Source organism: Equus quagga, unplaced genomic scaffold (genome assembly GCF_021613505.1).
Source record: "Equus quagga isolate Etosha38 unplaced genomic scaffold, UCLA_HA_Equagga_1.0 209735_RagTag, whole genome shotgun sequence".
Classification (NCBI taxonomy): domain Eukaryota; kingdom Metazoa; phylum Chordata; class Mammalia; order Perissodactyla; family Equidae; genus Equus; species Equus quagga.
This window is the reverse complement of record NW_025799191.1, coordinates 2401-14965: the sequence shown is the minus strand read 5'-3', so window position 1 is coordinate 14965 and position 12565 is coordinate 2401. Positions and strand designations below refer to the sequence as shown.

General features: G+C 59.7%; 1 protein-coding gene across 1 annotated transcript; it reads left to right on the top strand.

The window, feature by feature from the left end:
• The first annotated feature begins 6604 nt into the window (after nt 1–6604).
• Nucleotides 6605–9798, top strand: LOC124233687 (epididymal-specific lipocalin-10-like). Its single transcript, XM_046650810.1, has 6 exons — nt 6605–6715; nt 7310–7449; nt 7784–7854; nt 8199–8306; nt 9234–9332; nt 9770–9798. Exons 1-6 carry the CDS (start codon nt 6605–6607, stop codon nt 9796–9798), a joined length of 558 nt encoding a protein of 185 aa, XP_046506766.1.
• The last annotated feature ends 2767 nt before the right edge of the window (nt 9799–12565 follow it).

Sequence of the window (12565 nt, the reverse complement as noted above, 5' to 3'; positions counted from 1 at the left end):
TGCCCCCACGGTAGCCCCAGAACCCAGCACCTGCCCCCACACAGCACACCCAGACCTCAGCACCTGCTCCCACACGGCAGCCCCTCCCGGCCTCCCCCGTCCTGGTCTCACTGACCCTCCCCCCTCTCCAGGACGGGGGGCACCGTGGCTCCACAGCAGCCCTGAGGCGGCACCACCAGGACCCTCCGTCCTGCAAGACACAGAAGGAGCCCCTGACCAGGGGGCCTGGGTCACCTCCTGCCACCCCTCCTGCACCCCCACCCCCTCCTCCCCAGCCCTGCATCCCCCTCCTGGTTACGCATAAAGAGCTTCAGCAGTTCCCGGTGCCTCTGCCTGTCTGTGGGTCCATCGGGTGGGCTGGGAACGAGGAGGATGTAAGCAAGCTGGGGCGGGCAGGGCGGGAGGACCCAGCAGCATCCTGGTTCTCTGTGGTGGGTGGTGCAGTCCAATGGGCATGAGGGTCCAGGCGGAGGGTTGGGTGCTGCCACTCTGCCGAGGGTCCTCTGGGGGTTTTCTGCAGGCCTGACGCCCACGAAGCCAGGTTCTGGTGGTCGTGTGGTCAGGGGCAAGGACCTGGCCCATGGGACTGCACACGTGTGACCTGTGACACTTGAGCTCAGACTGCCAGCTCTGCTTCCCCTGCACTGGTGGCAGTTCAGCTCACATCTCGGTTCGGCTCTTCCAGCCTTAGCTGGGCTCCCTGGGGCCTGCCCTGTGCGCCCGTGATTGAGGGGTTAGCCTGAGATGGGGGCAGCTTATGCACAGAACTTGGGGCTCTCCCTCTCCGGCTCTCTGCTTTCCAGGATTTCCTCCTTCACTTTCCTGCAGCTCTACTCACCCAGGACTCTGTCCTCTGGTTCTTGAAGGCAGCAAGATCACAGGGTTTCTACCAGAGGCTTATCTGCTCCTCCTGGTGGAGACAGGGGCCTGCCTTCAAGACAAAAGCTATGAGCGTGAGAAGCCCACCAAGTGCCATTACCTTCCTCGGGGTGTTGACTGACCGACAGCATGTTTGCCGCTGGTCCCCTTCAGAGGGCTGTTTTCGTGGTCTGGGCAGAGGTAACAGTGCTACCTGGGGGAGGCTCGGACAGGTGCTAGCTGCCTGGCCATGAAGGGAAGTGGAACTTGCTGCCGTTTAGTAAAGGACCTGCACTTTACAATCCCAAGAAGAGGGCTTGCTTCAGATAAGAAATGGCCCAAGTCACCAAATTCTTCCATCTGCTCGTGGAGTTGCGTGTCACTGCTGATCTGGGGAATCTCACCCAGCTTTGTGCAGAGTCACGATGAAGAGGAAACAGAATGTGGGGTCCTAGGTGGGGCTCCCCAGAGTCCGACCCCGCGCGGAGCACTCAGATCGTTCTACTTGTCAGTCTGGGCTGTGGTTGGCTGAGGGCTGACCCAGGGACGTGACCAGCCAGCAATCTGGTCTGCACTGTGCTGGCCTGAGCGTGCACCCGCACCCAGAGAAGGCCACCAAGCGAGGAGTCACAGGGCCTCGCAGTAGGGAGCTGCCTGTGCGCAGCAAGGATGAGCCTGGGGGACAGGGTGGGGCCCTCACATTACTGCCTCCCCCCACCTTTACACTGCTCAGACACACTCAGCCCCAAGCCCCTATCATGAAGCATCACAGATGTGGCCATCACAGCTCTTTCAGAGGGGAAAAGGTCTTTGGTGTGAAGATGAGCAGGAGAAGCGGCAGCCCCTGCTCTGCGATGGCTTCTGAGATGTCGTTGGCATCTGTCCCATGTCTGGGTCCCCTTCACTCTTGAGGTTGCTTGCCAGGGGGGTGGGGTTGATCCGTACACTCACCTCTGGGGGTCCAAGGCCCTGGTTCTGAGCTCTTCCTGGACTAGGGCCCCTCCAGTTGCTTTGTCGTGGTCCCTGGGCGTGGGAGCACAGCAGGCGCTCCAGTGAGCCCCCGATTTCCAGGCTTGCTCCCCTCTGCCTCTATGAAGTGGCAGCAACTCGAGAAGCTCACAATAATCAGGGCCAATCAGCCGGCTGATAGGAAGCAACTCCTTTCTGTACCTGCTGGTCCACCAGCACGAGGAGCCAACGACGACCTGGTGGAGGCCACCGTGGCAGGTCTGGTGGAGCGCGTGCCGTGGCTGCTGGTGGAAGTGCCTCCCCTCGCGGGGACCCAGAGCTCGAATCTCACGGAACCCAAAGCCACAGGGATGGAAATCTCATAGCTTTAAATGGTTCTGTTAGAAAAAAAGACGTGCTTAAGTCAACGGGCAAAGCCTTAACCCTAAGAGAAAAAAAGCAACTTATGCCCAACGTAGGAGAAGGGAAATAATAAGGATGAGAAGTCGACAATCGGGGAAGCCGCGTGAGCACGCAGGTTGCACACGATGCCTGCGCCCCCACGTGCTGTCACTCGCCGTCTGATTCTGCCCACGTGTGGATGATGCCCGTCGGTCCCAATGCACATTCCTGGTCCTGCAGGTGATGCCGCGGCCGCAGCCTGCGGATGCTTCTCCTCCACAGCCGCCTGTGTCAGGCTCATCAGTGGAGGGGGCAGGAGAGCACTGCGCAGGAGGGGCCCCTTCCAGGTTCCAGGGTGTCCGCCTTCGTCTTCTTCCTTCTTCTTCTTCTTCTTCCTTCTTCTTTCTCCTGTGATGCTGGGCTGGCAAACAGGACACCTAGGGGCGTTCACCCAGTGAGTTCAGCAGCATCCCCATTGGCGGCTTTCCAGTGAGTTCCATGGGCTCCCTTACCCACCACCCAACCATGGTAACCTCTCTGCCTTCCAGGGGCCACGGTCACCCCCTCTTGCGAGGTCTGAATCCCGTCTGCCTTTGTTCCTACACGGGGTGCTCGGCCTCTGCCTGGGGGAGGGCACTCCGACACCTGCTGTTTCTGTACCCTGGGCAGCTCTCTTCACCTTTCGTACCCACCCCCATGTAACCAATTATCAATTCTTTGTATTAAACTGTGTTCAGATGGCTGCATGCTTCCTCCCTCCTGACTCTCTGGTCAATGCAGGATACTTTCTCCATTTTATGCTAAAAGCAGTTCTGGCAACTCGACCTCTGAGTGTGACCATGAGGCAGCTCTCAGCCTGCGGGAGCTGCTGCCGGCTGCCCAGGCCGCCTGTGAAATCCAGAATTTCTGGTACGCACACACGCACTGACAAATTCAGCTCCACCCAGAGTGAGCACGCAGCTCTCCTGGGGTAGCACCTTCAGAATCGAGTCCCACGTAGCTCCTCATGGAGGATCTCCAAGACGGCAAGTCAGGTGCCCTCGGGCAAGGGAGGAGGGAAGAGGGGGTGACTCTGTTTGGGGAGGTTTGGCGGCTTGGGCAGGGGTGGTCGAGGTGACCTCTTCACCTGAGATCACATAAATGTCCCCATTCTCTGTGTAGGGTCCGCACCCAGCAGAGCCAGATGCCCAGGGACGCACAGCCGTGAACCGTCTGGATGTTGGCAGGGCTCACATCTGTGCCTGACCCTGCCCGTGTGAGAGGAGAATGACCTCAGAGGGGCCTCAGAGGGGCTCGGGCTGAAGCTGCCAAGGGGATTGAAGCTGTTTGAGGCCCAGGGACAGGCGAGAGGAAGAGAGCTGTGGGGCAGCGCGTCAGAGAGGGAAGTGGGGCCTGGGTCCCAAACCCCGGCCAGGCCGGAGGGAGGGACCCAACCAAGGTGGACCAAGCCTCTTGAGCCCTGGACCCTGAGGCCTCACACCGCCCGGAGCCCTCAGAGTGATCCTGTTTGAGGCAGAGTGTCCATCCTCCTGGAAGATCCATAATCTGAGAGCTGAAGAGACTCAACGACTCCGTGCATCCCAGAATTGTTGAAGGGCAGCGTAGCACACCGAAGGACTTGACCGCGCACGGGAGTTCCGGCCATGAGCCCAGGTGACCAGTCCCTGCGCCCAGGGAGCGTCAGCGCTACGGTGGGTGAGTTCCCATGACTGCAAACTCTGGGCTCGAAGCAGCGCACACTTCTTACCTTGTAGATCTGGAGGTCGGAAGTCCAAAATCAGTCTCATGGGGCTAAAGCGAAAGTGTCCACAGGGGGTTCCATTTGGAGGCTCCGGGAGAGTCCATTTCCTGGGCTTTTCCAGCTTCCAGAAGCCTCTGCACTCCTTGACTCGTGGCCCCTTCCTCCACCTTCACAGCCGGCCTTGTAGCATCTTCTCTCCTCCCTGGACCTCCACCCGTGTCCTTAGAACCCCCTTCTCCTTCTTCTTGTACTTTCTCCGCCCCCTCCTCTTCTCTCTGTCTGTCTCTTCTGTCTTTCTCTCTTTCTCCCGCCTCCCTCTTTTAAGGATCCTGTGGTGGCATGGGGTCCACCCGGATAATCCAGGATGACCTCCCATCTCCAGATCCTTACCTTCCTCACATCAGCAAAGTTCCTTGTCCCATGTGAGGTAGCACATGGCTCTGGGGATTGGGGTGTGGACGTCTTGGGCACTGCCATTCAGCCCACCACATGGAGAAATTGACACACAGTATACTGGGTTGTGGGTAAATGAAGTGGATGACCCGGGGAGCCATGAGTCCTTAATAGAAAACCACTAGGGAGTGACACAGAGAGATGCGGGGGCGTGGGGTGGGTGCGTTTACCTGCCTCAATGCCCCTGGAGGAGGTGTCTTTTGCTGCCTAATTGCCCCTTTGCTTTGTGACTCTCCCTAAGGTTGAGCCCCATGTGTCGCAGGCCTCCCGGCCACTGGCCTCCGCCACGACGCGCTGGGGCAGTGAGAGCTGCCGGCTCTCCTCCTCCACGGTATCCGCGTGTCCCAGGACGCCCCTCCTGCATTCTGGGCGCTGCAGGGCTCCTGGGGGCCGCTCCTCTTCTCTGGAAAGTCTACGGATGCTCTATTCTTCCTTTCCAGTAGTTTCTAAACATCCTCTGTTCTTGGAGCCCAAAAGCTTCCCAGGACGTGCCCAGCCCGGGTCTTCTCTCATGCCTTACAGCATGTTGAGCGTTTTCAACCTGCGCTCCCCAACGCCTGTGAGATTTCTGCAGCCTGGGGAGATTGTACAGTCTCCCGTCTCCTCTGGGATGTCTAACAGCCGCACGCAAGGACCCCTCAGCGTCCCCCAGGCCCTTTCTTGTCACCCGCGGCCTCCTGCTCAGCTCTGGGCCCTGAGATCTCTTCTCTCCGCCTTCTTCTTTCCTCTGGGGGCTCTCTCTCTCTCCTCGACATTGTCTCCCTAGTTTCTCCATGTGTAAACCGTGTGCTGTCACTCCACAGTCTCATTTTGTCCTGTGACCGTCTCTTCAAGGGACATTTTGTCGTCTTGAGTCCATGGCATCCTCTGTCGCCTCCTGCACCTTGTTCATCCTGGAGAGCCGCCCGCTGTCAGAGCTCTGTGGATCCTTGCTGTCTGGGCCCTGCACCCCGTCCTGGGGCCCAGTCCAGGCTCGTCCACCTGCAGGCGACCCGTGAGTGTTGTAGGTCGGGCAGCCCCTGGCTCTGGGGACGTTTTGCTAGTCTCCTGCCAAGATTCCTGGAGGAAACCTGTCTGTCCCCAACCTCCATGGGGCAAAGGCTACAGTCCTCCTGGCCTCAGGCTAGAAGGTTCCCGACTGTGTGCCCCCGTCTGGAGCTGGTCCAGCGCTGGCCGACCAGCAGCATCTTGCGGCATCTCACAGGGTGTGGCACTGCCCTTCCATGCAGGGCCTGGGGGCCCCTGGGAGCCCTTCTCCCTCCAAGAAGCTGCAGTGGACCCCTCCTGCCTGGCTCCTGCCTGACTCCCGCCCTGCTCTGGGCTCCAGGCCTTACCTGTTGAGGGCCCAGCTGCCACCCACCCGAGAGCCGATTCCCAGCTTGGAGAGGAAGCCCCGGGATGTCTCCAAACCCCCTTCTTCCCTCCTCTCTCCCTCTGACTTTGCTTCCCTTCCATTTCCGTCCTCGCTGTCGTTTCTTCCTGCTCCCGTGTGTGTGTCTCCACTGGTCTCTCCGGAGCTGGTTTCTTTCTCTCGATCTTTCTTGCCATTTCAAACAAGGCCTTGACTTTCATTATAACTTGTAACTGTTTGTTGGTCTCATATGTATGAAAGATAATGTTTCTCTTCATAATTTGTTGATATCCTTATAACTGATTGGATTTCTATTGTTCACAGTTGGTTTTTAGTCTATTTTCTCAGGCTTTCTACATATACAATCACGTCCTCTGCCTGCATGGTCGTTGACTTTCATCTTTGCTGTTTTTACACTTCTGTTTTTTTCTCTTGTCAACTTGCGCTATGTGCCTCTCTCCTGGGGGGGGGGGGGGGTTAGAACAGGAGGCCCAGGGGTGTGACAGCTCCAAGAGACATTTGGTGACCCCAAGCCCAAGGGAGTGACCTCGGGAGCATGATGGTGCCAGGGACTGGGGGAGGGGAAGGGGTGAGCGTTTAATGGGCACAGAGGCTCTGTCTTCAGGGGCCTCCCAGACAGGCAGTGCCCACTGGCGGCTGTGCTGCCCCGAGGGCTGAGTGCCCGGGCCGGCCCTCTGTGTCTGGGGAGGGGAGGGCCCAAAGCCCCCTCCCTCCCCGTCGGCCCACCCCAGGCTGGCCCGAGACTCCGGGTTGGCCCGATGCCACGGCTGGGCCAGGTGGGCAGGGAGATTTAAAGGCAGCATCAGGGCAGCTGAGGGAGGAGGGTGAGGATGGGGCCGGGGCGGTTGCTGCCCACGCTGGCCCTGGCACTGGTGCTGGCTGTGGGGTCCCAGCCGCAGGAGCAGATCCCCAGGGAGGTCCACAACCTCAACTGGAACAAGGTAAGTCACGGGATCCCAGTCCCCGGGGCCAGGCGCCCGGGCACCCAGAAGAAATCTTCAAAGGGCCATCCGGACAGAGCGGGCAGCACCCTGAGGCTAATAGGAGGTTCATGGGCTCCATGGCCCAAGAGCCCCAACGAGTGGGCAGAGTGGAGGGCCCAAGACAGGTGTGGCCTGAGGTCGCCTGGAGATACCAGGTGGGCAGAGGGGAGGTGGAACGAGCAGAGCATGTTCTGGAATAACGAGACCACTGGCTGGGTGGAAGGTTCCGGTGGGGTCGGCTGTGGGCGCAGGCTGAGAAGACTGTGGGAGCGTGGGTTTGCGGCAGGAACAGTCAGTGGGCAGGGTGCAGGGGCGAGCTGGAAGGGCGGGCCCCCAGGAGGACCACGCGAGAAGCCAGCTCCCACGCGATGCCCACGGCCCAGCCCTGTGCTGCCTCGGGCCGGACCAGCTGGGCACCTGCCCTCCACGGCCTGGGGTGGGTAGCCGTGGACTCTGGAGGCGGGCTGGGCCTCAGGCAAGTGTCACTCGTCCCGTGAGTTCTGGGGTCCTGGCTGGGAACTAACCTCTGTGCTTCCCCCTCCCTCTCTGCAGTTTGCAGGGTTCTGGTACATTCTTGCCATCGCCTCTAATGCCCCAGGATTCTTGCCGAGCAGAGACAAGAGGAAGCTGGGGGCGTGCATGGTGAGGGTTCACAAAACGGGTCAGCTGAAGGTGGTCCTCGCCTTCAACCGGTGAGTGCGCGAGGGCGGGGTCCTGGCACGCCCTTCGCAGACCCCTGGCTGCATCTCCCCTTCCCCAGGTGAGGGGCAGCCAGACCCGTGGGTCGGTCTGGAAATCCCACAGGGATCCCCACAGCCAGACCCCCATCACTTCCTGCCCCTAAAGTCCAGAGGGCTGCATGGGAGAGGCCTCTGCAGCCACTGGCACTGGGCAGGCAGGGGTGTTTGGAGCGTTTCCCATACGCCGTGGGACCCCACTTCCCCCAGTCTATACTGGAAAATTCCAGAACAACTGAGCCAAGAAGGGGCTCGCTGGCTGCGAGCTCTCAGCACCCCTGCCCTGCAGGTCGCAGGGGTGCCAGTCCCACACGTTACTTCTGCGGAAAGACAGGAAGAAGGCCGTGTTCAGGAACACCCGTACGTCTGATGGCCGGGCCCGAAGGAAGACCTGGGGTGGGAGAGTCCTGGCTAAGGCCACCGAGATACTGGACGCGATGCCCCTGACCGTACTGCCCCCAGCTGCCCTTCTGCCCCCGAGAACGTGGGTGGGCGGGACAGACACCGAAGCACAAGGTGGCCAGGCTGGCTGTGGTCCCCAGGTCTTGCCTTCCCAGAGCCACACGGCGCGCGTGCGCCCAGGCTGGGCCTGGAGAGAGGGATCAGGGTGGCTCTGCGACCCCTTCCAGACCCCCACTGGGCATTGGGCACTTGGGCGGGCGGTCCAGGTGTGAGTGGCGGCTCTGTGCCCTGTGCCCCTGCAGTGAAGGGCGTGGAGGGCTTCCGCGTGCTGTGCACCGACTACAGCTCCGGCCTCGTGCACCTGCGCCTGGGCCGGGCCGGCCGCTCCTCCAAGACCCTACTGCTCTTCAGTGAGTCCGGCCGCCCCCAGCCCCCAGCCTGGGCCTCCTGGGCAGCGAGTGCGGAGGGTGCGGGCAGGGAGGGGCGCCGAGGGGGACAGAGGGGGACCGAGGAGGGTGGAGCTCAGAGGTGAGGACATTGGCAAAAGGGAGACCTCTGCCCAGGCAGCTTGGCACCGTCACAGACCAGCACAGACTGGGTGCTTCCACGCGGACACGTGGTCCTTGCAGCTCAGGGTCCAGCACGCTGCGGGCCTGGCGGGGACCCTCTGCCTGCTTTGCAGACGGCCGCCTTCTCGCTGTGCTCGTGTGCCCGGGGAGAGAGTTCTGGTCTCCTTCTTCCCCCAGGGGCACCAGTCTCATCACGAGGACCCCACACTCACGACCCCATCTGACCCTAATTACCTCCCAAGGCCCCCCCTCCTGACCCCATCACACAGGGCTTCAACATGCAGTCCACAGGGGTCAGTCACAGCCCAGGAGGTGCAGGCTGCAGCAGGGGTGACGTGGGGCTGGGTTGGGGTGGGTGGGTAGAGCATGGGGCCCTGGACATCGGGACCACCCAGGCAGGTCTCAGAGGTGACCACAGCACGGTGAGTGGGGGAGGCCAGTGGCCACTGCAAAGGGGGCAGTCAGAAAGCAAAAGTAGCCGCCCCCCACAGGCTGACAGTGGGAGGAGGGGAGGAGAGGCAGTGGTGACAGCAAAGGCTGGATGTGGAGCCCCGAGGATGTTTTGCCTGGGGGTGGGCTGGGTGGTGTGGAAGTGACCGGGGTCGGGGAGGGGCATGACCCCACTTCCAGGCACCCCAGTGGGTGGGATGAGCAGCCCAGTTGGAGAAAGTGGGAAATGCCCCCTGAGGCTGCGGGCTGTGGGGGTCCGGTGCAGCCCCAAATGGCCGGACCTGGAAACTCTGACGTGACTCTGCTTTCCAACCGCAGGCAGACAGACCACATCCAGCTTCCCAAGTATGAAAAAATTCGTAGACACGTGTGAGATGTTGGAGCTCTCAAAGAGTGCAACCATTCTCCCGAAAGACGGTAAATACAGTTGCAAGGCTCTGGGTCCAGGACAACAGCGTCCTGGCCCCACCTGCCCATCCCACTAGAGAGCTGACTCACATGGGGAAGGAGAGATGAGAGGACGACAGTGCCACATTTTTAAAGATCTGAAGCCAACTGTGAAGGCACGCCTGCATGTGCGTCCCCATGCCCGCCTCCTGGTCCTCTACCAGCATCAGCTTGTCACCCCGGCAGGCCCTGCACAGGGAGCGAGAGGCGGTGCCCGGGGCACAGATGCTCTGTCTGATCGGGTCTCTGAGGCTGCGGCTAGAGGACCAGGGGCTGTGTGGCTCTGCCCTCTGCGGTGCCCAAGACTAGCATTTATGAAACGAGGGCGAGCCAGCACATGTCACGGGCAGAGGTGGGCTCCCTGAGAGCGGCCCCTGCCCTCTCATCGCCTCTCTCCTCTCCCACAGCCTCCTGTGCGCACACCATCCTGCCGTGAGAGGGAGCCGCCCGCCTGCTCTTTCCTTCGGGGCTTGACTTGCGGTCCCCTAGACCCCTGGAGTGTTGTTCCAGGTTGCAGGTCTCACATCCAGCTGCTTGTTGAGAAGCATTTGGTGACCCCAAAGCATTGAAGGTGTGGAACCCAGGGCCACGGCTCTAGCCCAGAGGGATATTTTATGATCATCGAGCAATGTAGGCAGGAGGGCACATGCTGATTGGGCAAGGAGATGCCAAGCCAGACCCCTTCTTCCTGTGTCCTCCAGACCACATGGCAGAAAGATGCTGCTGTCCCCCATCTGCTGTGAAATAGACCGCGATCTGGTCCAGTGTCATCCTTGCCGTGTGCCTTCTCTGTAGAGTCTATGCCACTGTTCTCTGTGTCCTTGACATCCTACACTTCCTCAGGAAGCCGTTCACTTCTTGACCAAACATTTCCAAGCACCTATCACGTGCCAGGCATGGTGCTGGCTGCTGGGGGAGAGCAGGGAGCAAATCTGCACAGTCCCCGCAGAACCGATGCCTTATCAGGAGAGGCGGACGCCGTGCAGACACCCAGGCACACGAGGACAGACTCAGAGAAACAGATCTGGAGGCAACAAGGGCAGGGCTGACTCTCTCCAGGTGAGGGAGGAGGGGTCAGGGAGAGCTTCTTGGAGGAAGCGGCATTTGAGCTAAGAAAGGGAGAGCGGGGGGAGGTAAGTAAGTTATGGTGGGGCTGGGGGAGCAGGACATCCCCGGAAGAGGAAACTACCTTTGAACCCCAGAGTGCTGTAGACGGAGGGAGGTGCGTGGACTTGGGGGCCATGCTGGAGACGGAGGGAAGCACGTGGACTCAGGGGCCATTCGGAAGGGCGACATCATGGTGGGAAAGGCAGGCGAGAGAGGTGGTTCAGTCCCAGGAGAGGGAACCCCAGAAGAGCAGGGCTGGGGCTGAGGTTGGAGGAGCTCCAGGGCCCCCTGTTGGAGTGTCTTGTAGGAGCTGGAGTTCAGAGCGGGGATCTAGGTGGCAGAGAGACACTCTGGAGTCCCTGATCTGTATTTGGTAATGGACGTCACAGCACGGATGAGATCATCTAAGGAGAAAATAACAGGATGGAATCAGTCAGCCACTACCGTGTAACAGACAACCCCAAAGCCTCTGAGCCATAAAGCAACACAAGGTCACTTAGCTCTCCCATCTGGGTGTCAGCTTGGGACCGGCTGATGTTGGTGGGTCTCTGTTGGGCAGCTCTGCTGATCTCCGCTGGGTTTGCTCTTGCAGTTTGGGTTGGAGGTGCAACCAGGAGGTGGATTGGTTGGGGCTGGCTCATCAGAGGTGGCTCTGCTCCACACGTCCCTCATCCTTTACCCGGTGGGCTAACCAAGACATGTTCATCTCACAGCAAAGACGAAGGCACAGCAGGTCAGGAAGAAACTCGAGTCCTTTAAAGACTCAGAACAGGCGCACTGTCATTTTCGCCTCGTCTCTGAGTCAAGTCACAGTGCCAAACCCAAAGGCAGGAGGCCGGGAGATGCACTTCGCTTCTCCAGTGGGAAGCCCTCGGCTAAGGGCGCGCTGCAGGAAGGGGTGACGGGCCAGCCCCCACGCACAGTCTGCACCAGCTCTCACTCTCGGCCACAATCCTTCAAGCCACCTCTGCGGGTCGTGTCTTCACCCCACCTTCCGTCTCAGCTCCCCCAAGCCTCCTCAGATCAGGGCAGCGGGCTTGAATCTGGGGTCTTGGGGTCTACATCCTTCAGCGGCGCCTCTAGATCGCACGCCTTTGAACTAAATGAGAAGTCATCGGACTCCCACATGCTCACCCGCCACGGTGGGACAGAGGGCAAATGACTTCGACACGCCCTGCATGAGAAAGAAGAACGGGGGACACAGCAGCCGCGGCCCATGGCAGTTCTGCAGTCCCGCTGGGACAACACTGTCGGGTCTCGTTACTCTGGGGGTGGGGTGTTCCCAGAAGTTTATGTTGGGGTCCTGGTCCATTGACCTCTTGGCTCTGTCCTCTGAGACCCCCTTCCTTTTCCACGTGCCCCTCACTCGCTCTGGCCATCACTGAAGGAGGTGCTGGGACCTGCACCTGATCCCTTGTGGAAATCAGAGCCTTTCTCCTCTTTGCACCACCCAGTCACCGCTTTTGCCAACACAGCTCTTTCAAGTGCTTTGTGGGTTTTCTATGTACCTGGTTCTGATTTACTCCAGGTGCTAAAAGCCACATCCACAGTTCCTTAGGAAACTGCCTCTTTCTCCAGATTTGATTATGAGAGTTTTGGGGTCACCAGCCCACTGAGGGACTGTGTCTCAAGCAGCCTAGAACCCTCTGGGACAGCCCGAAAATCTACTTGGCACACCTTAAATCTTTCAGAGGTCCTGACCGTTGACTTGCAGAGCCTCAAAATGAATTCATTTGGGAACAGCCAAAAGAATTGCAATTCAGATACACAAACTACCGTGAGCCATAAGCAAATCTGAGAACACAGGAAGGAGCTGCTTTTATAGAGAAAAGGGGCAGAGGGCGGGGCTGCTCTAAAGGAAAGTCTGCTGGGGAGAGGATCAGACCAGGGCAGCAACAGCTTCTCATTGGCTGGGCTGCAGTGTTTCTGATTGGCTAGGTTGTGGCATTTCTGATTGGCTGGGCTGCAGTGTTTCTGATTGGCTGGGCTGCTGGGTTTCTGATTGGCTGGGCTGTTGCTAGGTGGGCAGAGAAATCTTCCTTCTGTAGTAAAGTAGTTTTACTTCCTGTCCAAGATGCAAGTGTGTGTCTCTTCCT

What these genes read in the sequence shown, in the direction of transcription:
- LOC124233687 (XM_046650810.1), top strand. Translation starts at nt 6,605, where the DNA reads ATGGGGCCGGGGCGGTTGCTGCCCACGCTGGCCCTGGCACTGGTGCTG. An exon ending in GGCCGTGTTCAGGAACACCC is followed by an intron (nt 7,855 to 8,198) that starts GTACGTCTGATG and finishes GTGCCCCTGCAG; the next exon opens with TGAAGGGCGTGGAGGGCTTC. An exon ending in CAAGACCCTACTGCTCTTCA is followed by an intron (nt 8,307 to 9,233) that starts GTGAGTCCGGCC and finishes TTCCAACCGCAG; the next exon opens with GCAGACAGACCACATCCAGC.